This window comes from Mytilus galloprovincialis, chromosome 3, assembly GCF_965363235.1.
Source record: "Mytilus galloprovincialis chromosome 3, xbMytGall1.hap1.1, whole genome shotgun sequence".
NCBI classification, from domain to species: domain Eukaryota; kingdom Metazoa; phylum Mollusca; class Bivalvia; order Mytilida; family Mytilidae; genus Mytilus; species Mytilus galloprovincialis.
In genome coordinates, this window is record NC_134840.1 from 80,440,529 (window position 1) to 80,464,409 (window position 23,881).

Sequence of the window (23,881 nt, forward strand, 5' to 3'; positions counted from 1 at the left end):
ATTCCATTCTTGGATTGAGGCTCACTTATAAATACTTATATAATCTGAGATAACGTCATATCTGTCTGCTAATGTCACAAACTGCTCATCTCTTCATTAAAAGATTCTTAATGACATGTGTTTATTCATTTTAATCAACAAATTGATATACTAGTAACATGATACAAAATCATAACAAAAAGACAATTACAACTACGCACACAACATCTATTAATCATTCTCACATACTTCTTCATTCAAACTAAATTGAACATTTGATTTCGGAAAACAAATATCAACATGATCAATTTCATTCTAAAAATAACATTTCCAATCCAAAGGTAAGAATTGTTTTCATGAACATTGTTTACACACATACTTTTCTAATACTTCCATAACCCTTACAAATTGGAAGATTCTTGTTAATAAGTGCCCTTTAAACACTGGCTGAAATCTCCTTTTGAAATTCAAAGGCATTCATGTCAAAGAGTGTCAAAGCAGATCTTAGTTCAAGATGGAACTGTTTGAGTTGCAATAATCCACAGGATCAAGTATGGCAACTGTCATGTTTCTCATCAGCATATGTATTCAAGTTTCTAAACATAATGATGTTTCTTATAAAATAAGTTGATCTCTTCATGGGTAATAATGAGAACCATATGTTGTCCAGTGTTGTCCATACCCAGCAGCATAGCTTGAATTCTGAAAAATTAAAATTAAATTCAAAATTAATATGTGAACACAGTGAAAATAACACATATAAAAAATATACCTAAACTAACATGTAAAACTATTATTTCAATAATTTATTCTACTACACATAAAGCCTCTAAAAATAGTTCAGACAGCCAAGGATAGTGTCATCAATAAATAATCAGGCTGTAGTTGCGAAACCATATCCTTTACTTCATCACTACTATTTTTAGTGGCTATTGTACAAGTTTATTCTGTTTTCTTCAAATATCAATTATGTATGCAATTGTTTTGTCAATACTGCAAATTCAAATGCAAAAACAACAGTTTAAACTTCCTTTTTTCAATTCCCACAATAATATAAAGTTTGAAGGAAATCAATACAGAAATACTCAAGAGCATGATTTGTGAAAATTTTGTTAAATGTAAAGGTTCAAATAACCAATGGAAAATTTCAAAAAATCGCAAGGGAGTGTCCTATCATCAATATTCACAATCTGGCCAAGTTTGGAGGAAATCAGTTAAGGCATAGTGGATTAGGAGTGCATTTTGCATTATATCTAATTAATTTTAGGTACACATTAAATCTCTCAAAATAGATCAGACAGCCAAGGATAGTGTAATCAATAAATAATCAGGCTGTAGACCATATCCTTTACTTCATCACTACTATTTTCAATGGCCATTTCACAAGTTCATTCTTTCTTCAACTATCAATTTTATATGCAATTGTTTTGTCAGTACGGTAGTTGATATTCAAATGCAAATACACAGGTCAAACTCCCTTTTTTCAATTCTCACAGTAATAAATAGTTTGGAGGAAATTAATACAGAAATACTTAAGTGCGTGATTTGTGAAAATTGCCCTCAATGAAAAAGTTCTGAAAGTCTGGAATAAGCAAAGAAAATTTTTAAAAAGTCACAAGGTAATGTCCTATCATTATTTATCACAATCTGGTAAAGTTTGGAGGAAATCAGTTATGGCATAGTGGAGTTTGTGCACATTTTGTGCAAAAAAAGCCTTATTTCTAATGGTAAAAGTTCTGAAATAATAAAGTAAACAAGAATGTGTCCAAAGTACACGGATGCCCCACTCGCATTATCATTTCTCATGTTTAATGGATCGTGAAATTGGGTAAAAAATCTAATTTGGCATTAAAATTAGAAAGATCATATCATAATCAACAAGTGTACTAAGTTTCAAGTTGATAGGACTTAAACTTCATCAAAAACTACCTTGACCAAAAACTTTAACCTGAAGTGGGACAGACGGACGAACAGACAGACCAGAAAACATAATGCCTCTCTACAATTGTAGGTGGGACATAAAAAACAAATCAAAAGGGAATTTTCTTCCGTCAATTTTTATGTTGTGAAAATAACACATATCAAAATTAAACCTAAACTTACATGTGAAACTATAAAAGGCCTGAGGTCAAGTTGAAAACATACAATCTTCATGTTATCAACTCAGATTTTTTAAGAATAAATTCAAGGTACAAATTAAATCTCTAAATATAGTTCAGACAGCCAAGGATAGTGTCATCAATTAATATTCAGGTTGTAGTTGCGAAACCATATCCTTTACTTCATCACTACTATTTTTAATGGCCATTGCACAAGATCATTCATTTTTCATAAACTATCAATTATGTATGCAATTGTTTTGTCAGTACTGTAGCTGATATTCAAATGCAAATACACAGGCAAGACTTCCTTTTTTCAATTCCCACAATAATAAATAGTTTGGAGGAAATTAATACAGATATACTCAAGTGTGTGATTTGTGAAAAATTGCCTTTAATGAATTAGTTCTGGAACTCTGGGGTACTGTTTTTAATGAAAAATTTCAAAAAGCTGCAAGGGAGTGTGAGTTTATTTACAACCACTGGGTGAATGCCACTGCTGGTGGAGTTTTAATTCCTGAGGGTATCACCAGCCCAGTAGTCAGCACTTTGTGTTGACTGGAGTTATCATTGATATGTTCATAGTTATAAATTTACTGTAAACAAAACTTTGAATTTTTGAAATACTAAGGCTTTTCTACCTCAAGAATAGATTACCTGACCTGTATTTGGCAAAACTTTAATACTTTACAACTTTGTACTTCATTTGTCCTTTTTAACATTTTTTTATTCGAGCGTCACTGATGAGTCTTTTATAGACGAAATGTGCGTCTGAGGTGAATATAAATTTTCAATCCTGGTATCTATCATGAGTTTAATTATCATCAATATTCACAATCTGTTAAAGTTTGGAGAAAACCAGTTAAGGCATAGTGGATTAGGAGTGCATTTTGCATTATATCTAATTAATTTTAGGTGCACATCAAATCTCTAAAATAGTTCAGACAGCCAAGGATAGTGTCATCAATAAATAATCAGGCTGTAGTTGCGAAACCATATCCTTTACTTCATCACTACTATTTTTAATGGCCATTGCACAAGATCATTCATTCTTTCTTCAACTATCAATTATGTATGCAATTGTTTTGTCAGTACTACAGTTGATATTCAAATGCAAATACACAGGTAAAACTCCCTTTTTTCATTATTTTGCATTATATCTAAATGGTAAAAGATCTGAAATAACAAAGGCAGCTTGTTCTGTCAATTCTTATGTTGTGAAAATAACACACATCAAAGCTAAACCTAAACGTATGTGCAAGTATACCTATAAAAGAACTGTGGTCTTATTGAAAACAAACAATCTTCAAGTATTTTACTTGGAACTTTATAATTTATTTAAGGTTCACATCAAATCTCTAAATATAGTTCAGACAGCCAAGGATAGTGTCATCAATAAATAATCAGGCTGTAGTTGCGAAACCATATCCTTTACTTCATCACTACTATTTTTAATGGCCATTGTACAAGATCATTCTGTTTTCTTAAACTATCAATGATGTATGCTATTGTTTAGTCAGTATTGTAGCTGATATTCAAATGTAAATACACCAGGAAAATTTATTTTTTTGTTCCGACAATAATATAAAGTTTGGAAGAAATCAATACTGAAATACTTGAGTAAGAGCTTGATTTGCAAAAAATGCCCTCAATGCTGGAATAACAAATGGAAAATTTCAAAAAAACGCAAGGGAGTGTCCTATCATCAATATTCACAACCTGGTCAAGATTGGAGGAAATCAGTTATGGCATAGTGGATAAAGAGTGCATTTTGCATTATAATTTATGGTAAAAGTTCTGAAATAACAAAGGGTGATTTCTTCTGTCAATTCTTATGTTGTGAAAATAACACACAATAATAATTTAGCACTTAATAATTTATTTAAAGTACGAATCAAACTTCTTGATATAGTTCAGACAGCCAAGGATAGTGTCATCAATAAATAATCAGGCTGTAGTTGCGAAACCATATCCTTTACTTCATCACTACTATTTTTAATGGCCATTGTACAAGATCATTCTGTTTTCTTAAACTATCAATGATGTATGCTATTGTTTAGTCAGTATTGTAGCTGATATTCAAATGTAAATACACCAGGAAAAACATTTTTTTTGTTCCGACAATAATATAAAGTTTGGAAGAAATCAATACTGAAATACTTGAGTAAGAGCTTGATTTGCAAAAAATGACCTCAATGCTGGAATAACAAATGGAAAATTTAAAAAAAAAACGCAAGGGAATGTCCTATCATCAATATTCACAACCTTGTCAAGTTTGGAGGAAATCAGTTATGGCAAAGTGGATAAAGAGTGCATTTTGCATTATAATTTATGGTAAAAGTTCTGAAATAACAAAGGGTGATTTCTTCTGTCAATTCTTATGTTGTGAAAATAACACACAATAATAATTTAGCACTTAATAATTTATTTAAAGTACGAATCAAACCTCTTGATATAGTTCAGACAGCCAAGGATAGTGTCATCAATAAATAATCAGGCTGTAGTTGCGAAACCATATCCTTTACTTCATCACTACTATTTTTATTGGCCATTGTACAAGATCATTCATTTATCTTAAACAATCAATTATTCATGCAATAGTTTTTTCAGTACTGTAGCTGATATTCAAATGCAAAAACACCAGGCTAAACTTCCTTTTTTCAATTCCCATAATAATTTTAAATTTTGGTGGAAATCAATACAGAAATACTCATGAGCTTGGTTAAAAATTGGGTTCAATGTAAAAGTTCTGCAACTAGAATAACCAATGAAAAATTTCAAAAAAATCACAAGGGAGTGTTCTATCATCAATATTCACAATCTGATAAAGTTAGTAGGAAATCAGTTAAGGCATAGTAGATTAGGACTGCATTTTGCATTATATATATTATCTCTAATTTATTATAAACTTTAAATTTCGTATGGCTGTTCACAAATGAGCATTTACCAACTCTCATGTGCCTAGGAAATTACATTATTAAAGGTTTAGAAATAAGATCCAGATGTAAACAAAATATATGAAGTAATATAATAGTTATATAAAACACATGTTGTGTTAGGCTCTGATCCTGTCCATAACGTTATAGTATGGTATTAGTTTTCTGTTTTGCTTTTTCCAATCATATTGTGTTGTAAAACGATGCCCTTTATGGGTTCTTGATTAGATTAATAAAATTCTTATCTTATCTTATCTTATTATTGTAAATGTTCTAAAATAACAAAAGATGCTTTCTTCTGTCAATTTTTATGTTGTGAAAATAACACATGTCAAAAGTAAAACTGAACTTACAAGTAAAACTATAAAAGGCCTCTGGTCTTATTGAAAACAAACAATCTTCAAGTATTTTACTTGGAACTTTATAATTTATTTAAGGTTCACATCAAATCTCTAAAATAGTTCAGACAGCCAAGGATAGTGTCATCAATAAATAATCAGGCTGTAGTTGCGAAACCATATCCTTTACTTCATCACTACTATTTTCAATGGCCATTGTACAAGATTATTCTGTTTTCTTCAACTATCAATTATGTATGCAATTGTTTTTTTCATAACTGAAGCTGAACGCAAAAACACCAAGTAAAACTTCCTTTTTTCAATTCCCACAATAATAAGTAGTTTGGAGGAAATTAATACAGAAATACTGAAGTTAGGGGGTGATTTGTGAAAAATTGCCTTCAATGAAATAGTTCTGCAACTCTGGAATAACAAAAGGAAAATTTCAAAAAATCGCTAGAAAGAGTCCTATCATCAATACCTGGTATAGGAAGAAATCAGTTCAAAATACTGGAGTTAGTGCATACTTTTAAGAAAAAAAGCCAAATATCTAATGGTAAAAGTTCTAAAATAACAAAGTAAGAAAAAATTTCAATTCAAAGTGAGCTTTTTCTGCCAATTCTTGTGATGTGAAAATAACACATAAAATATAAACTCAAACTAACATGTAAAACTATAAAAGGCCAATTAATACTTGAGTATTCAACTCAGAATGTTTATAATTAATTCAAGGTACAAATTAAATCTCTAACAAGAGGCTGTCACAACGACAGCAAACCGGATTTATCAACATTTATTTGTGTCCTGGTAATATCACAAGAACCATTACTGATGAATGGTGAAAGTGAAAATCATCAATATCAAATTTGACCTCCATTTTGTCATCAGTATCAACATTTTGAAATAATAATATTTGAAAAGCTTAGATTGAATGGTTCATGAGTAAATGCAACAACGTGAATGGAAACGCCATTTTACGATCTTTCAAGAACCATAACTCCTGAACGGTAAAAGTCAAAATCGTCATAATGGAACTTGACCTCTTTTTTGTCATCAGTAACAACATATTAAAATTTCAAAAGCTTTGGTTGAATGGTTCATGAGAAAATGTACGGACACGACGGGAAACACCATTTTTCAATCTTTCAAGAACCACAACTCCTGAACAGTAAAAGTCAAAATCGTCATTATTGAACTTGACCTCCATGCTGTCATCAGTAACAACATATTAAAATTTGGGAAGCTTTGGTAGAACAGTTCATGCGTAAATGCACGGACACGACTGAAAACTCCATTATTCAATCTTTCAAGAACCATAACTCCTGAACGGTAAAAGTCAAAATCGCCATTATTGAACTTGACCTTCGTATAGTTGTCAATAATAACATATTAAAATTTAAAAAGCTTTGGTTGAACGGTTCATGAGTTAATGCACGGACAACATTTGATTGCCGCCTTTCGAGAACCATAACTCCTGAACGGTAAAAGTCAAAATCGCCATTATTGAACTTGACCTTCGTATAGTTGTCAGTAATAACATATTAAAATTTTAAAAGCTTTGGTTAAACGGTTCATGAGTTAATGCACGGACAACATTTGATTGCCGCCCGCCCGCCCGGCCGCCGTACATCCCCAAATCAATAACCGACATTTTTGTCACAAAAATCCGGTTAAAAATAGTTCAGACAGCCAAGGTAAGTGTCATCAATAAATAATCAGGTTTAGTTGCGAAACCGTATCCTTTACTTCATCACTACTATTTTACATAATACATCATTATCTCTCTGCACAGTACAAATGTTAAATTTAGATTCATTTGGTTTGTAAATTATGTACCTCGTTTAACTGATCTACTGGACACCAAACAAAAATATATAAAATACCCCAATCGTATCAAGGTCAACATTCCGGCTTTAACAAAAGACACAATTATTGTCTTCAAAATTCATCAGGTGAGTTGAGCATGCTCCATTTGCGTTTCAAAATTCACCTTGTTTTCAACAGCCGATAAAAATTGAAACAGACCCCGTTTAAGAAAATCATTGAACACATTTGTGGTTTCAGCTGTAAAACTTACATTATAAGATCCCCAGTATGGGTAACTTCCATGTTCTGTACCAGCAGATTGTGACATGGACTCACTAGCACCATTTGTTGGAGGTTCACTTTTCTGTTTCTTCTCAGGTGGCTCTTCACTCATACTCCTGTTCAAATATTAAACAACAGAATGAAAGGAGTGACATATTTTACAACTTTGGCCATTCCAGGAAAGAGTGTATGGTTGGGTTGGATAAATCTTTTTATACCCCAGCAGTGATAACTATAACTTTCATTTGTATCAGAATTGTATTTGCTTTAACTCTAATTATCCACAGAAAAAATATACCATGTAGTGTTCAACCCTCCAATATGATATTCTGAAATAGCCCCAATGAAAAGAAGGCATAAGGTGTATAACATTATGACACACATTTCATAAAAATTGACTAGTTGTTCTTCCCAAAAGTCACAGAAAAGCCTTTGCCCATATTGACATGGAGGAAAAGCTCAGATTCAATATATATCTAAAAATGTTTCATAAATGTATATATTCATGCCCCTTTCAAGAAGTTTCTTTTCATATAATGTGATGAAAATACATATATCAAAATTCCTGTATGTTTTTAGTAAAGACAGAATTGCAATTTAAAAAGACAATTAAGGAGACTAATAATCTAATTTTTGAAAGTTATGTAACACCTAAAAATCATGATAATGGCATAAATGATAAGATATAGAGTATAAATTGAGAAACTAAAGCACATACAGAAAATAATTCTGAAAGACTAGTGTTATGAGAACATAGTTGCGTTGAATTGTATAACAACCTTATTTACAGGAATTAAAGATTTTTTCTTCCGATGACTCTTTAAAATAATAAAATCAATTTGTAATCCAATACTAACTGTGTATAATTAGCAGCATCATAACTTCTTTTCTTTCTCTCTGTGTGTAAATCTTTCATCAATTTCTGGTGTTCATCATAAGCATCTTTTAATCTGTAAGCAAAAAATTCATAATAGATAGAAAGTCAAATTAGTTGCCCTAATACACAAAAAAAATGTGAGAAATATTTTGAACCGACTTTGGTTCTTGAGACCAAAGTTTAGCTTGTTAAATTTTTACATAGATCATCTTTATTCAATATGATGAAGATATTTTCAACTGTTGGTCAAGTAACCAACTATCACCAAACAAATCTTACTCTTTCAGTGCTGTATCATCTTGAACATACATGAAATATTTGACACAGCAACTAACAATCAAGTGGTCAATTTAAACAGTCAGGCCACAATTAAAAATATTTCAGTTTGCCCAAACCCGACCCATGATGACTGGGTGTGGGTAGGTAGGTAGGCAAATTCTTTTTTTTTTTTTTTTTTATCAGAATTTGCATGAAATTATTAAAAGATCTTAAAACAGTTTATCTTTTTGTTTCCATCAAACGTTTGTAGAGACAACCAAAAGCCATGAATTTAAAACCTCTATAAATAAATTAGTCTACTATATGATTTGTATCCTGAGATGTTTATAACCCTGACAATTGCAAACTGTGTGAAAGAGCTGGTGGATTTATGAAGTGATTTTCAACAGTTCCATCAACACGATGTTTGTGTAAAAAAAATATCAGCTGATTATGTAATGATTAAATTTGTTTGCAGTTTTTAAATCCTATTTCTATTAAAATAGATTAAATGTCCTAAAATATTTATATGAATTATTATCTACCATCCTTAGTTTGTGTCTTTTTTATGTTTTGAAAAAAAAATATATATTTTACATTATCACACAGGTAAACTAATTTGGCTATAAATAGATCAAGGCATGTTCTGTAGAATCTCCAAACTAAAAACGTATTTGTTATAATTATATTTCTTTAAATAATCAAGTTTAAATTTTTGAAAATAATCATTATTGATAAAATATAATTGCATAAAGTTAACGTTTTCTGAAGACTATTTATTTTTAGGTCATGGTTCTAGAGGCTTCCTCACAAATTTGTATAAAAATCCAATATGGCGTCCATAACATGTTTTTACTTTTGCACATGTGAAAAAAAATATATTTCTGACAAAAGTCAGATTTCTCTGGTCAAAAGGGATTTATATTTATATTGCAATAAATTATTCAGAAGGAGTTACATTCAGTTAAGATTATATTTCTGATTCTGTGAGCAATTATAGTTTTATCAAATTCTCCCAAACAGCAACGTACTGATCTTGTCTAATGAGACTTGTAAATTTGAACTATTTGAATAAAAGGGCATCTAATTTACATGATAAAGGAAGATTATAATTAAAGACAACAATTTATCAAGAAATAATTCCTTTTTATTCAGTAAAAACAAAATCTTCTTGCAAGATTGTAAATTCGCAACTTCCGAATCCATTTCCTGTCAGAATAACATGGAAAATATTCGATTGCACATGGTTTTGAACAAATCTACCTGAATATTCTTATCAGATATTCGATAACACGATGAAATTAACATTGAGCATATAGGTAAGGGTTTGGTAGTACAGACATCTTCAGCGTAAAAAAACTGTGCCACTTCACATGTTTTACTGTTTTACGTTCGTTAAACATTGTTAAATCAGAAGATAAAAACAGAGAACATCGAATATCGATTAACTGCGTCTCTTATACGCTTTCTTTTAATCTTATTCACAGTTACTTTCAAACGCAAAGACGACAAACATTAAGTTTTGTACGATGACGGAGCGGACCCAAAAAAATTCCGAAAAAAAAAAATTTCTTCAAAAAAACGTCAAAAAAGAATTTGAGTCGGCGGGTTTATTTTGGGTCGGTCGCGTTTGGGCAAACATACAATCTTTTTATTTTGGCCTCATTGGTAGTTTCTATTTTACTTTGGATAAAAACAATCCATATATTTAAATCTGATCATGCTTCTTAGTACAAATATCTGAAAACTATTTTGTCGTATGTTTATGTTTTTTTTGTGTGTGTATATATTATTCTATGTTAATTTTTTGATAATCACTTTAAGACATATGCACAATTATCTTATGTTGTACAGTTCAGACAGCCAAGGATAGTGTAATCATAATTATCAGTATAAATATGCGAAACCATGTCCTTTACTTCATCACCACTGTCAGATTCATACTTTTTTTTTGTTTTTTCTATGATTTTATTTCATGGGCATCCTTTTGCTTTGAGAAATTCTTCAGAGGTATACATCATTACTGTCACAATCCACAAAACCATTTTTTTGGGAAATAGTTTACATACATACTGTAAATTTTTTAAATCATTCTGTGCATTTATTATTGCAATTTTGTCATTTAAGACACACAAACATCCATACAAACATAGCAAGAAAGTTGATCAAAGATTTGCTTTGCATGCATTTATAGAAAAGCTGTAATACATATATAAAAACTTCATAATGAGTTTAAATAATTGCAATTATAAACCTTTCACAATTTTCCCAATATTAAAAACATCGCAAAAATTTCTGAATTAACAGTATTTTAGATCACTTAACAATTTTTTTTTTAAACACAAAATCATTTTTCTACTGGTTTTCCATAGTAACTTACTTTTTTATGTCTGTACAAAAATCTTCTAAAAATTCCAATTTTCTTTGGGACATTTTTGCCTTAGTTTCTAATGAGAAGTTTTCACAGTTCAATAAACTTTCAAACAGTATGTTGACCTTCTCTTCATCAACAGGAGTACATTGATATTCCAAGTCCAGTGTTTGAAGGTATAACTTGAGATTTCCCTACAAAATAAAAACAAAATTATTACAATAAAAAATTCAAAACACATCATTTATTTTGAATGTGAGATTTCAAGTTTCACATATTCCGTGGTAAATCAAACCACAAATTTTATTAACGTCAAGTAAATGTCTTTCTATAAAAGAGACTGAAAAATCTTCAGTTCCTTTTTTCAACATGTTTTTAAAAGCTACTCCAGTTCCATCTACAGACGTGCGACTGTTTCCCTTATGGAGTAATGGATTGAGCATTCAAGACTGAAATTTGAAGGAATTTTAACTAAAATGTCATTCAACGTTACAAGATCTATCAATATTTAAATCTTTTAACTTATTTGAACAGTTCAGACAGCCAAGGTTGGTGTAATCATTATTATCAGTACAAATTTGCGAAACCATATCCTTTACTTCATCACTACTGAACCAAATCAATACTCTATTGAAAGTAGTTCTTGTATAATATGAAACAGAGTGTTGGTGAAAAGGTTTATCTATCAGGCACAAATAAGCAAGGACGTATCACAGTATTTCATTACAATTCCAGAAAGTCAGTGGAAATCAAGCTAACAGAGTTCTAGGTAAGGGATTCACATTCAAAGGCCGTTACATGAAGTCATGAACAAAATCAGTTACTGTTGAAATGTTTTACTTTATATATCAGTTCACACAGCCAAGGTTGGTGTAATCATAATTATCAGTATAAGTTTGCGAAACCATGTCCTTTATTTCATCACCACTGCACAAATATCTACTATTTTTTCTAGTATATGTGAATGAATATTGACAACAGTAAAAAGAGTACTACTGGTTTATAAACAAGATGTGGTATGAATGCACATGTGACAAATATCCACCAGTCTAAATAATGAAGATGCAAGCCAACTACAGGTATAGCTTTATACTTGGTACATTAAACAAAACACAGAACAGAAAATATCAGAAAATATGTGTTTTTCCAGTAAATAAAAATTCAGCTAATAGCAGTTCAACCATATATCCCTTATAAAGTAAAGTGCATTTAAGAGTCCTTTCTGAAGGACCTTATATGAAATTGTCATGAAACAAATTCTACCATTGTGAGATATTTTAGTTCTTTTGACTAGTTAAGACAGCCAAGGTTGGTGTAATCATTATTATCAGTATAAGTTTGCGAAACCATATCCTTTACTTCATCACTACTGCATAAAGGCAATTCACCATTAAAGCACTTCTAGTGCATCTAAATATATGTTGCAACAGTAAAAAGATTGCTTCTAGTATACAATTTATATGTGGTACAATGTGGTATAAATGCCAAAGAGACAACTAGCCACCAGAGCCTAAATAATGTGGATTTAAGGTAACTACAGGTTATTTAAAGGTTTAATTCGAAGTTTCTTCAACAATCAAAGAAGAGAAATAAAATGTCACAGTAATATCATTGGTTTCAGTAAAAAGTTGTTATCCAACTTGCTAACCAAGACTCAGCTAATGGAAGTCCAACTGACAGATACTTTTATAAAGGACCAATTTAGACTCTCATCTGAAGGACCTTTCATGGAAGTGTTATTAAAACATATTCTATTTACTGATATTTAAAATTTATTTGAACAGTTCAGACAGCCAAGGTTGGTGTAATCATTATTATCAGTATAAGTTTGCGAAACCATATCCTTTACTTCATCACTACTGCATAAAGGCAATTCACCATTAAAGCACTTCTAGTGCATCTAAATATATGTTGCAACAGTAAAAAGATTGCTTCTAGTATACAATTTATATGTGGTACAATGTGGTATAAATGCCAAAGAGACAACTAGCCACCAGAGCCTAAATAATGTGGATTTAAGGTAACTATAGGTTATTTAAACAGGGTTCATACATCTTTTTTGTTCCATTTTTCAAGGACTTTTCCATGACTTTTCAAGGATGTTTTATGAAATTTCCATACCCAGAAAAACAGGAAACCAAAGGGTAAAATAGAGATTCTTTGAAAGAGGATGACCTACACATCAGTATAAAAGTATTTATTCAAGTTTTGAAATATTCATCCAAAGTTTTCGATAGCTGTTTGGATACACTACTGGTAACTGGAGACCCACTTTGAAACCATTCAGATATGTTCAAACTTTTTGATTTAGTTGAGAGCTCGATGTGTTTGGAGCTCTTACAGTGGCTTTTCAAGGCAGATTCTCCCATGTTTGAAACGTCAAACTCTTTCAGACAGAGGCTGCATTTTACCTTTGAATCGTTACTCCCTCTCACTAGCCATTTGTTGTACTCTGGTTTTTCCAACCATTTTAACTGAAAATGGCAGTTACCTGGCATTTTTCTCGTATCAACTGATCAAATCAAGCCATTTTTTAAAAATATTCCTATAACTGGTATCTTATACTGATAATGTTATTAAATGAAGCAAACTGCAAAAATTATGGGATTACAGGGAACCAGATTCAGTCATATATTTTCACCTAAAATTATGAAGAAACGAATTTTTAAATCCTTATTTTACATTTACCAAGACTGGGACCTTGTTTGTAGCTCTATTGAGGAAACAGTTTCGACAAAAACTACGCAAAATGTTTATAGACACCTAATAAAGTTTACAGTTCAAGCAATAATAACTTTCCAGGACTTTTCAAGGACTTTTCACGAAAATATAGCTTTCCATGACTTTTAAAGGCCTTTTCACCCCAAAATAAAAATCCATGACTTTTCCAGGATTCAAGGACCCGTACGAACCCTGTTTAAAGGTTTAATTCGAAGTTTCTTCAACAATCAAAGAGGAGAAATAAAATGTCACAGTAATATCATTGGTTTCAGTAAAAAGTTGTTATCCAACTTGCTAACCAAGACTCAGCTAATGGAAGTCCAACTGACAGATACTTTTATAAAGGACCAATTTAGACTCTCATCTGAAGGACCTTTCATGGAAGTGTTATTAAAACATATTCTATTTACTGATATTTAAAATTTATTTGAACAGTTCAGACAGCCAAGGTTGGTGTAATCATTATTATCAGTATAAGTTTGCGAAACCATGTCCTTTACTTCATCACTACTGCATAAAGTCAATAAATAAGTCTATTGAAACTTGAAAGTATTTATTTTATAATATGTTTGTTGGTAATAAAAAACAAGTAGGTTTATCTAACAAGCATGATCAGGACAAAAACATCACAGAACTTTAAAAACATGTGTTCCAAGCTTACACAGTCCAATCTACTTATTATCTTTATAGCGACTCACATTCAAAAGCCTTTACATGAAAATGTAATGAAACAAAATCTAAATTACTGTTTAAATATTTTAGTTTATAAAGAGTTGGTGTAATCATCATTATTATGATCAATTACAAACGAAAATGAACCAACGCCTGGTGATTCTGTAGTACGGTAGATAAAATAGACGACATTTTATCAGCAATTCCATACCATTTCGAATGTAAATTTAACAGAACATTCAGACCACACAACCTATACAGTCTATACACAGCCTGACAACTTATTGTATTATTCTTTCCACGATGCAAGAGGACACACACATGTTGGCAGAATAATTTTAACAAACATTTTCACAACAAAAACATTTTATTTTAATTTCTTTTTATAGTTTATTTACATACTTGCAATGAACTCTCACTTTCACTTTCAGTACGTTGCTATTAATAACGTTACTTACCATTGTAACATTGTGACGTTTAAATTTTAAGAACCCGTTTTTGTACTTCAACATGATTTTATGTATTGTTTTTATCCTGATGACGGTGCCCTAGGCACCGAAACATGTCGATCAATAAATTTCTGCAGCAGTCCCTAAAGTGTTGTTGTTATAAGACTCTCTACATTTTATCATTATTATGAGTATAAATATGCAAAACCATGTCCTTTCCTTCATCCCTAATACACACAGTGAACTCTGTTTAAAGCATTTCTAGATTATGTAAATGCATGTAGTACTAGTATAAATATAAGATGGGGTATGAATGCAAATGAGACTAAAAATTCATAAGAGCCTAAATGATGTGAAGATGTAGGTAAACTATAGGTCGAGGTAAATAGTAGAATTATCCAACAAGAGCAAATTAGTAATACCACAGAACAGTATGTTCATAAAAATTCCAAATTTCACGCTCACCAAGATCAAGAGCAACTACTCGTAAAACAAAATCTTTAGAGAAATATGAGATCCTAGTGAATAAAATGTAATAAAATAATTCCTGTTGTTTTTGTTCAATGGGACAATTCAATGTCCAAATATGTATATCGACACAGGCGAAGCTACTATAACAGGTGAAATGTTTTGTTTGAATTATTTTGATAAGATCTAGAAAAACAAGCTCCTCAATCTTTTACATTTTTATTTCTGTACACATTTTAACAAAGTGAAAGGAAGGAGTTCAGTGTTCGCGAAAAGTGGCAGTCCTCAGGATTTTACCACCAAAATTTTGAATAGGACACAATTTTAGTATTTTTCAAAAAAAAATTAATAGTGATGACCAGCAGATTTTCTTTAAGGACCACCAGGGCAAAAAAGATTTCGCGAACTCTATGAGTTATTCAAACATTAATGTGTGTATGCAGGAAATGTGTCCCATACAGTTCAGACAGCCAAGGATGGTGAAATCATTATTATCAGTATATATATGTGCGAAACCATGTCCTTTGCATCATCAGTACTGCATGAACTATCATTGTAGAGTACCATGGTGTTTTAATTGTTACAAGATGAGTTAATTCCACTGTTGCTGCAATATGACACATTTGGATATGAACTCAGGGAATATACTTTCAGACAATGAATTTTATTTTAGCGTTGTTCAGAGTGAGTATGTTTTAAATCATATAAACTGATGTACCTTATGTGTAACAATTCCGTTTTGATTTGACGATGAAATGTAAAAGCTGACCATCAAATGCTTACCATATCTTTTTCTATAGCTTGTTTAAACACTTCTCTGGCAGCTTCTGGATCAACCTTTATCTACACATTTACAAAAGAGAAATAGACAATTTATTTAGATTTCAAATTCTCAAATTGAGCTGTCTCTTTTCAATTTGCACGATTTAAATAACCTCCTATACATAGTAGTAGTATCAATATTAGTAAGAAAATGATACATAAAAATGTTGTTCATATATATATTTTAAAACTAGTGTGTGTAGTTTTGGAAGACAAGGCTAAGTGAGTAATGTTATAGAAGTCCAATTGTTCATAAATGCTTGGATTAGTCCTCATACAATTAATAAATAATATTGCGGCAATGCCTAATATTAAAATCTGTACATTGGCAGTTTAACACAAGACACTAATTCCTCTTGGCATGGATGAATTTTCAGTATTTTATAACAGCTTCCAATAATAAAGACAAAGTATTCATGAAGATACATTGTATCTTGGTTAAAAACTCAACCAGTCCAACACTAATATGTTAACTAAAATATTACCTTCAAAAGAAAACGTGCATATTTAATAGAATAAAAAGATGCAATCTCTGGCGATGCAGCATTTTCTATATAGTCTTTGAAAAATGTTTCCACAGTTGCTAAATTTCCTCGTCTTCTTTCTAAACTTATTCTTCTCATAGCAACCATAATCAGTCCTGGAACACTTTTCTCTAGAGTTGCCAGCACATCGTAAGCACCATCATAATTTCCTACAAGTCGGCAAGAAATGTATTGTATTACATCAAAGAAATGTTTCCCTTTAAAAGAGTTATCGCAATAGTCCTTAAATAGCCACATTGAATGGCTTATCTGAAAGTTATAGTTTAAACTTGTCTGTACCTAGTCAATGAATAGAATTATATCAAAAGAACAATCATCAACAAATACATGAAATTCTTTTTTCAAATATCTGAAAGTAAAGGACTGAAAGCTATTCTTTCTTCCCCTTTCAGTTTTTTTTGTTTTTCTTTCTTTACCTATAATATGATATTCTAAAACTTATTTTATCAAATGCTTGTCCACAAACCAATGTATAAAACCTTTAATTCAATTTTATGTCTGGACTTTAAGTTAATAACAAATATAAACAAACCTTGTCTTTCTTCAAACGATGCCCAAGCCATGTGTATATATGGTTTCTTTGGTAGATGGATTTTACAAGCTCTGCTATATACTGTTCTTACAGCATCCAAACTGTGGTCCTCCATGTATTTAGCATACTACAAAGTAAATCAAGGTTCAAAGTATGTCACGTGTGTGAACATTTAACAGTACACGTCAATCATAAACAGCAACTGATTTTCTTGTTGATCTTTCTGTTCATCACTATCAAATATTACTAGATCATATGAAATATGATTTCTGTAGTACAGTTCCCCCTCCAAGAATTGAAATACCCTGACCAATGGCCAATTCATTTTCAGAACAAATGTAACCAGATGCTCCGCAGGGCGCAGCTTTATACGACCGCAGAGGTTGAACCCTGAACGGTTGGGGCAAGTATGGACACAACATTCAAGCTGGATTCAGCTCTAAATTTGGATTGTGATTAAATAGTTGACAAAGCATAGGTTTCTGACACAGAATGAATGTGGTCTAATGAACTTAAAAAAAATATGTTTGCCTTTGAACAATTCACTATGCTGTTGAATATTAATCCTCTCAAAAAAATGTTTGAAGAAATTTTCTTTTTATTTATGAAATCTGAAATGAAAAAAATTGACCCCCAAATTTTTTTTTCACATCCCCCTTTCCCTTATTTCAAAACTGATCTCAATTCAAATTTCTAATGAAGTTTGCAACAATAACTACTCATTTAAATACATCATAAAATATTAAAATGTAAAAAAAGTGCTTGTTATTACTAAATGGTAAAGATTGTTTTAATCTATCAGTTGGTAGTAAAAGTGAATATACATTGTATATTGTATAAAACAATGATTTAAGTTGATTCAACTACTATTCTGGACAAAGAAAGATAACTCCAATTGAAATCCAATTGGAATTTCTTGCTATTGCACAATATTTTGCAATTATATATTTCTTGCTATTGTGCAATACTGTGCAATTGAAAATATTTGCTATTGCACAATACTGTGCAATTGAAGATTTCTTGCTATTGCACAATACTGTGCAATTGAAGATTTCTTGCTATTGCTGAATACTGTGCAATTGAAAATTTCTTGCTATTGCACAATACTTAATATAATAATTTTGGATCCTGATTTGGACCAACTTGAAAACTGGGCCTATAATCAAAAATCTAAGTACATGTTTAGATTCAGCATATCAAAGAGTCCCAAGAATTCAATTTTTGTTAAAATCAAAATTAGTTTAATTTTGGACCCTTTGGACTTTAATGTAGACCAATTCTAAAACGGGACCAAAAATTAAGAATCTACATACACAGTTAGATTTGGCATATCAAAGAACCCCAATTATTCAATTTTTGATGAAATCAAACAAAGTTTAATTTTGGACCCCGATTTGGACCAACTTGAAAACTGGGCCAATAATAAAAAATCTAAGTACATTTTTAGATTCAGCATATCAAAGAACCCCAAGGATTCAATTTTTGTTAAAATCAAACCAAGTTTAATTTTGGACCCTTTGGACCTTAATGTAGACCAATTTGAAAACGGGACCAAAAATTAAGAATCTACATACACAGTTAGATTCGGCATATCAAAGAACCCCAATTATTCAATTTTTGATGAAATCAAACAAAGTTTAATTTTGGACCCTTTGGGCCCTTTATTCCTAAACTGTTGGGACCAAAACTCCCAAAATCAATACCAACCTTCCTTTTGTGGTCATAAACATTGTGTTTAAATTTCATTGATTTCTATTTACTTAAACTAAAGTTATTGTGCAAAAACCAAGGTTATAATGCTTATTTGGGCCCTTTTTTGGCCCCTAATTCCTAAACTGTTGGAACCAAAACTCCCAAAATCAATCCCAACCTTTCTTTAGTGGTCATAAACCTTGTGTCAAAATTTCATAGATTTCTATTAACTTAAACTAAAGTTATAGTGCGAAAACCAAGAAAATGCTTATTTGGGCCCTTTTTGGCCCCTAATTCCTAAAATGTTGGGACCAAAACTCCCAAAATCAATCCCAACCTTCCTTTTGTGGTCATAAACCTTGTGTTTAAATTTCATAGATTTCTATTCACTTTTACTAAAGTTAGAGTGCGAAAACTAAAAGTATTCGGACGCAGGACGACGACGACGACGCAGACGCCAACGTGATAGCAATATACGACGAAAAATTTTTCAAATTTTGCGGTCGTATAAAAAGCTTGATTGATTAACAAAGTTTTGTTAACATCACATTAGGGCCAAAAAAAGACCACAAGAAGCTGGGCTCAAGAAAAATGTAAGGTAAAATTCATCAATATTGATACATATGTGCAAAAAATGTCTTAAAAGTTTTCATTTCTTATCAGAGTTTTTTTTTTAATCTGACTTTATCTTACTGCTGTATATCTGTATTCTTTTTAATTTCACATAACACTAACAACATTTTTTATTTTAACACTTGTACATTAATTCAAACCTGGTACTATATCTTAAGCTTACCTTCATCCAAAAGTCCTCATATAACGCACATGCAATCATGCATCTCTCAAATAAAACCACAACTCGCTCATGTGTTCCATTCTGTATTTCCCAATCTAAATATTCTCTCCAGTTCTTCAGCTGACCTCGTTCTAAAGGTTTGACATGGAAATAAGGTCTCTTTATCTGGAGAAAAGAAACAACGGTACAAGTTGTACTTGATAAACCAAAATGTGTCTATATGGAATCCTTACTAAGCCTTTCTAAGGGCTATTCCAGAAAAAAATGTATGGGGGGGTTGGAAGGCAGTTTTTGTCAGCACCCGCCACCCAGACAATTGTAATTGAGAATTATTGTGCATTATAGTGTGAAAAGTTGCTCTGATACCCATCACCCATGTATTATTAATACAAAGTGCCTTCCAACCCCCCCATACATTTTTTTCTGGAATAGCCCTAAGCATATTTAAGAAATACTATCACAAATAAAAAACTTTAATAAACATTTTTACATGAAATATTCAGAAGCGACAGATTTATACCAGACCACCAGAAGTTTAACAACTCTTTTACTGGTCTTTGTTAAAACATTCAGCTAGAAAAATGGTAGGAATGTATAATATAAAATAAAGATTCATTCTTTTCAAAACTTAAGCCATGAACGTAAAAAAATTCTAAGTTTTTCATTGACCATCAACATTAGCAATTCTTAACTACATACATTTAAGTGCAAGGTTTTTTTTTGAACATCACCTTGAGGAATTTTAAATGCATTCATTCTGGTGTAAGGTCTTTCATTATACATCAAAAAGACAATGTTAGCAATTTTTAGTGTATACATTTTGGTGTAAGGTACTTACTGCTTCTTCAAAATTCCATCTCTTACTGACTTCCTCCTCATTCTTTCTATACATAACTTCTCTTGTAGTGATTAATCGGTCTTTTAATTTTATTGCTTCATCCGTATCACACTAAAAGTACATCACATATATTGCAGGTCAATACAGTTAAATCTGTGTAACTAAATTTTGTATTTTTAAAATAAAGCAAGACCAATTTATAAGAAAGTGTCACAACTTATTATGGGACTATACATTTGATAGAACACGAATGTAAGAACAATCTACAATAAATATTGTGTCTCATACCCCTTCTTCATAATTGTACAAATTTAATAATTGCTTTTCCATTATTATGAATGTATGAAGATATAGAACAGTTTAATTTTTTATCATGGGCTGTGGTTCGTTTACTGTTGTGTGTCCCATTTGATGTATGCAAATTACTCATGAAAGTATGTTGGTTGCAGGGGGATTTTTTTGATAGATAATGCTTGCATTGGAAATCATACCACATAAAGGATATTCCGGTTTATTTCATAAATTATTGGACTCAACACTATTTCCCCCGGATTTATCCCAATATGTAAACTGGTCTAATTGGAACACAGATTTAATTAAATTGCATTTCTAATTGATATTAGTGAATTGAACAAATCAAATCAAAGGATTCTATATAATGCAATCAATAAAAATTGCAACAAAATACAAATTTCAATTAATTATACCATGCTAAGTCTCAAACCGGGGGAAATAGTGTTGAGTCCAATAATAAAAACAACTAAGGTCACTGAATAAAAGTACCTTTCCCCCTTCTGTGTCTTCCATTCCTGGTGGTACTTCTAGCCCTGGAGGACCTATAAAGGCAGGGGGTCCTTCGTCCATCACACTCTCATCATCATCTCCTGTCAAGATGGTTTTATTGACAATTTCCTTCCGTAGCTTAAGAAAATCATCAAGAGACAGGATTTCTTTAGGATGATGCGTTTCAACATGGTGTTTAAAACTGAAAATAAATATACTATTTTTGACACACATACTTGACTTTGTATATAAAAAAATTACGAGATTGTGAATAGTTCTGATAAATGTTTTAAAATTGTATCTGAATTTCATGAAGATTTCTTCAGTCAATATTGCACATATAATTCCAAGCATATGTCAACAACATATTGGAATGAAACATCAAGAAAGAAATATAACTAGTAATCTAAGAGGAAAAATTCCATTCATTGGTCCTTGGTTATGTGCTTTTTAGAGTGTGGGAGGTTGTAGGAATAATACCTGGCTGGATCAAACCAGACTTAGAGCCAACCATGCAAGGGCTGTATAGCCAGCCAAGGTCATTAAAAACTTCCGTCATCCAATATATTTTTTACTTTTTACTTAAAATTACACACTAATCAATCAACAGACGAACAAAACAAAAATTGCTAGAAAGCAAAATTATTGTTTTCTTGCATTCTTTGTTCAAATTTCACTTAATCCATTGTTTTTGGTATAGTGGCAATTTTCTGAACTCTTTTTATGTATCAATAATAAATATTAACCTATCATAATGATGCCTGTATAATTGTGTTGGAATGGTTAATACTCTGTCGTGCAACGATGTAACATTTGGCAGATCTTTTTCCCAAGAAATGTATGAATCCCAGAGTTTGTCAGATCTGAAATCAGTACCAGCAGCTTTGATTGCTCTCTCATATAATCTGAAAAATAAAAGTGAATTATTATGACTGTCAATATCATGTATTCCAGGACTGTCCATAATACAAAAATATCTGATAAGAAAAAAGTTGTGACAGCAAAAAGCTTGCTAACTCATGGGAAGCTTAAGTTGTTGAAACCTTTGGATAATCAATATACTTGTTATCCACTGGTTAATCTGGTACTAAGTCTAAATAAATTTTCAAGTTTTAAGAAAAAATGTTTTGCATATGACCTTCACCATATATTTAACTAACATATTTTTAAAACGTTTTCACTTCTTAAAATGAGCTCTAATATGTTTTTTTAATCAAGCTGAAAGTGTATTCCTTCAAGAATTAATTCATAATTTATCTAACCAGCATTGACCACATGTTTATCTGAATAACCGCAGATGACCTATGATAAGCAAACACCATTAATTCTCCACACATTGGAAAACTTTAAGAAACATTACAAATCTAGTGAATTTCTTCAGAATATTCAAACCGGTTTGTTCTTACTTTAATAGTAACATACCAGCTGCACAGAATAAAGATAACATTTGTTTGAAATATAATTATTTTTCTCTCTCAAATATTTGCCCCCCTTTTTTTTTTATTGTTTGTAAACCATAATGAATACTTACTTCCTTATATCTTCAGTGCTATCAACAAAATAAGTGACGTAAAATGATATGTAATGAAGCCATAACTCTACACAAACAGGAATGGTTTTAACTCCAGTCTCATACACCTACAAAAAATTAAAACAAGGTTCTAGTTTAGTTTGGAGAATTATTACTGACTTGACATGATTAAGAGCACTAATTGAACCGCAGACGGACATAATCGACATACTCTATATAATATTGTTCAAATGCGACAATGAAATGACCGATCGCGACATTACCATTCATAGGATGTTTCGACCAATGTGTTAGTCGGCAGTCCATCTTCTATTCCAAGTATCCAAGGGTCAGTCCACTCCCTAGCACAGCTTACAACTAGGAAGAAATTAATTATTTCTATCAACTGAAACAGTCATGTGACAGTTTGAATATTGGCTAACATTCATCAATAAATTGTGAACTTTATTTCTGCAAAATAAAATTCATATCAAATTTTTTGGGGGTCATGACTCGAAAGGTGCTAATAAATATAGTAAAAGGTTTAAGATGTGCTGTAAATATCTCCCCTTATAATTTTTCATTACCTGTTATGTCTTCATCATATAGAATCCAATCCAATTACTCAAGGTCATGCTTTTAAAATTACAGACATTAAAAGATGTTTTAAAATAAGGACTTATATTATTCATTTTTGAGGTAAAATAAAAATGTTTTTCCAGTTCAGTTTTACAACCCTGAAAGATAAGAGGTGGTTTTTTTTCCTATTGTTTATAATTGAGAATGTAAATGGGCATTGTGTTTAAGAGACAAAACAGACAACCAGACGAAAGAGCAGAAAACGGCACAAGGGCACCGAAATTACAAGGTAAAGTTACTGGCATTATAGACATGGTTAAGGATTTTAACAGCCTATCACAATATTTGTGTGTGAACGCTTTGGGAAATATTACCCTAAATGTATTGGATTCTGAAACAATGAACTATTAATTCCATTTTGCATGTATCAAAAAAGGATAATATATATTAAGGTCATAGATAACTTTTAAGGCTCAATCTTCTGCCGTCAATAGGATTCCATGATTTTTGATAACACAAAAATAGACT

The 23,881-nt window shown here is 31.2% G+C and overlaps 1 protein-coding gene and 12 non-coding genes across 14 annotated transcripts in view; all 13 read right to left on the reverse strand.

Annotated features, from left to right (window-relative positions):
- Window positions 1-104: 104 nt before the first annotated feature.
- LOC143069076 (pre-mRNA-processing factor 39-like) overlaps window positions 105-23,881 on the reverse strand; it is a 28,936-nt gene continuing 5,159 nt past the window's right edge. Inside the window, exons 1-13 of one of the 2 annotated variants that reach the window (XM_076243525.1) lie at window positions 23,059-23,152; window positions 22,796-22,902; window positions 22,011-22,169; window positions 21,265-21,466; window positions 20,482-20,592; window positions 19,644-19,808; window positions 17,156-17,282; window positions 16,564-16,772; window positions 16,040-16,099; window positions 10,956-11,140; window positions 8,298-8,390; window positions 7,430-7,556; window positions 105-681 (exon numbers count right to left, since the gene is read on the reverse strand). In XM_076243525.1, the coding sequence (XP_076099640.1) occupies window positions 616-681; window positions 7,430-7,556; window positions 8,298-8,390; window positions 10,956-11,140; window positions 16,040-16,099; window positions 16,564-16,772; window positions 17,156-17,282; window positions 19,644-19,808; window positions 20,482-20,592; window positions 21,265-21,466; window positions 22,011-22,169; window positions 22,796-22,902; window positions 23,059-23,061 (1,614 nt within the window). In that variant the 5' untranslated portion in view covers window positions 23,062-23,152 and the 3' untranslated portion in view covers window positions 105-615. Of the gene's footprint in view, window positions 682-7,429; window positions 7,557-8,297; window positions 8,391-10,955; window positions 11,141-16,039; window positions 16,100-16,563; window positions 16,773-17,155; window positions 17,283-19,643; window positions 19,809-20,481; window positions 20,593-21,264; window positions 21,467-22,010; window positions 22,170-22,795; window positions 22,903-23,058; window positions 23,153-23,881 lie in introns of those variants that run through there. The other variant, XM_076243523.1, reaches the window with a different exon arrangement.
- Window positions 816-898, reverse strand: LOC143069887 (small nucleolar RNA SNORD53/SNORD92). Its single transcript, XR_012976506.1, has one exon. It is a non-coding gene; the product is annotated as a small nucleolar RNA SNORD53/SNORD92 (small nucleolar RNA).
- LOC143069885 (small nucleolar RNA SNORD53/SNORD92) lies at window positions 2,191-2,273 on the reverse strand. Its single transcript, XR_012976504.1, has one exon. It is a non-coding gene; the product is annotated as a small nucleolar RNA SNORD53/SNORD92 (small nucleolar RNA).
- Window positions 3,015-3,097, reverse strand: LOC143069888 (small nucleolar RNA SNORD53/SNORD92). The gene has a single exon (XR_012976507.1). It is a non-coding gene; the product is annotated as a small nucleolar RNA SNORD53/SNORD92 (small nucleolar RNA).
- LOC143069889 (small nucleolar RNA SNORD53/SNORD92) lies at window positions 3,444-3,526 on the reverse strand. The gene has a single exon (XR_012976508.1). It is a non-coding gene; the product is annotated as a small nucleolar RNA SNORD53/SNORD92 (small nucleolar RNA).
- LOC143069890 (small nucleolar RNA SNORD53/SNORD92) lies at window positions 3,988-4,070 on the reverse strand. Its single transcript, XR_012976509.1, has one exon. It is a non-coding gene; the product is annotated as a small nucleolar RNA SNORD53/SNORD92 (small nucleolar RNA).
- Window positions 4,534-4,616, reverse strand: LOC143069891 (small nucleolar RNA SNORD53/SNORD92). Its single transcript, XR_012976510.1, has one exon. It is a non-coding gene; the product is annotated as a small nucleolar RNA SNORD53/SNORD92 (small nucleolar RNA).
- LOC143069892 (small nucleolar RNA SNORD53/SNORD92) lies at window positions 5,473-5,555 on the reverse strand. The gene has a single exon (XR_012976511.1). It is a non-coding gene; the product is annotated as a small nucleolar RNA SNORD53/SNORD92 (small nucleolar RNA).
- On the reverse strand, window positions 7,030-7,111 carry LOC143069886 (small nucleolar RNA SNORD53/SNORD92). The gene has a single exon (XR_012976505.1). It is a non-coding gene; the product is annotated as a small nucleolar RNA SNORD53/SNORD92 (small nucleolar RNA).
- On the reverse strand, window positions 10,427-10,507 carry LOC143069895 (small nucleolar RNA SNORD53/SNORD92). The gene has a single exon (XR_012976514.1). It is a non-coding gene; the product is annotated as a small nucleolar RNA SNORD53/SNORD92 (small nucleolar RNA).
- On the reverse strand, window positions 11,478-11,558 carry LOC143069894 (small nucleolar RNA SNORD53/SNORD92). Its single transcript, XR_012976513.1, has one exon. It is a non-coding gene; the product is annotated as a small nucleolar RNA SNORD53/SNORD92 (small nucleolar RNA).
- Window positions 12,728-12,808, reverse strand: LOC143069896 (small nucleolar RNA SNORD53/SNORD92). The gene has a single exon (XR_012976515.1). It is a non-coding gene; the product is annotated as a small nucleolar RNA SNORD53/SNORD92 (small nucleolar RNA).
- On the reverse strand, window positions 14,100-14,180 carry LOC143069897 (small nucleolar RNA SNORD53/SNORD92). The gene has a single exon (XR_012976516.1). It is a non-coding gene; the product is annotated as a small nucleolar RNA SNORD53/SNORD92 (small nucleolar RNA).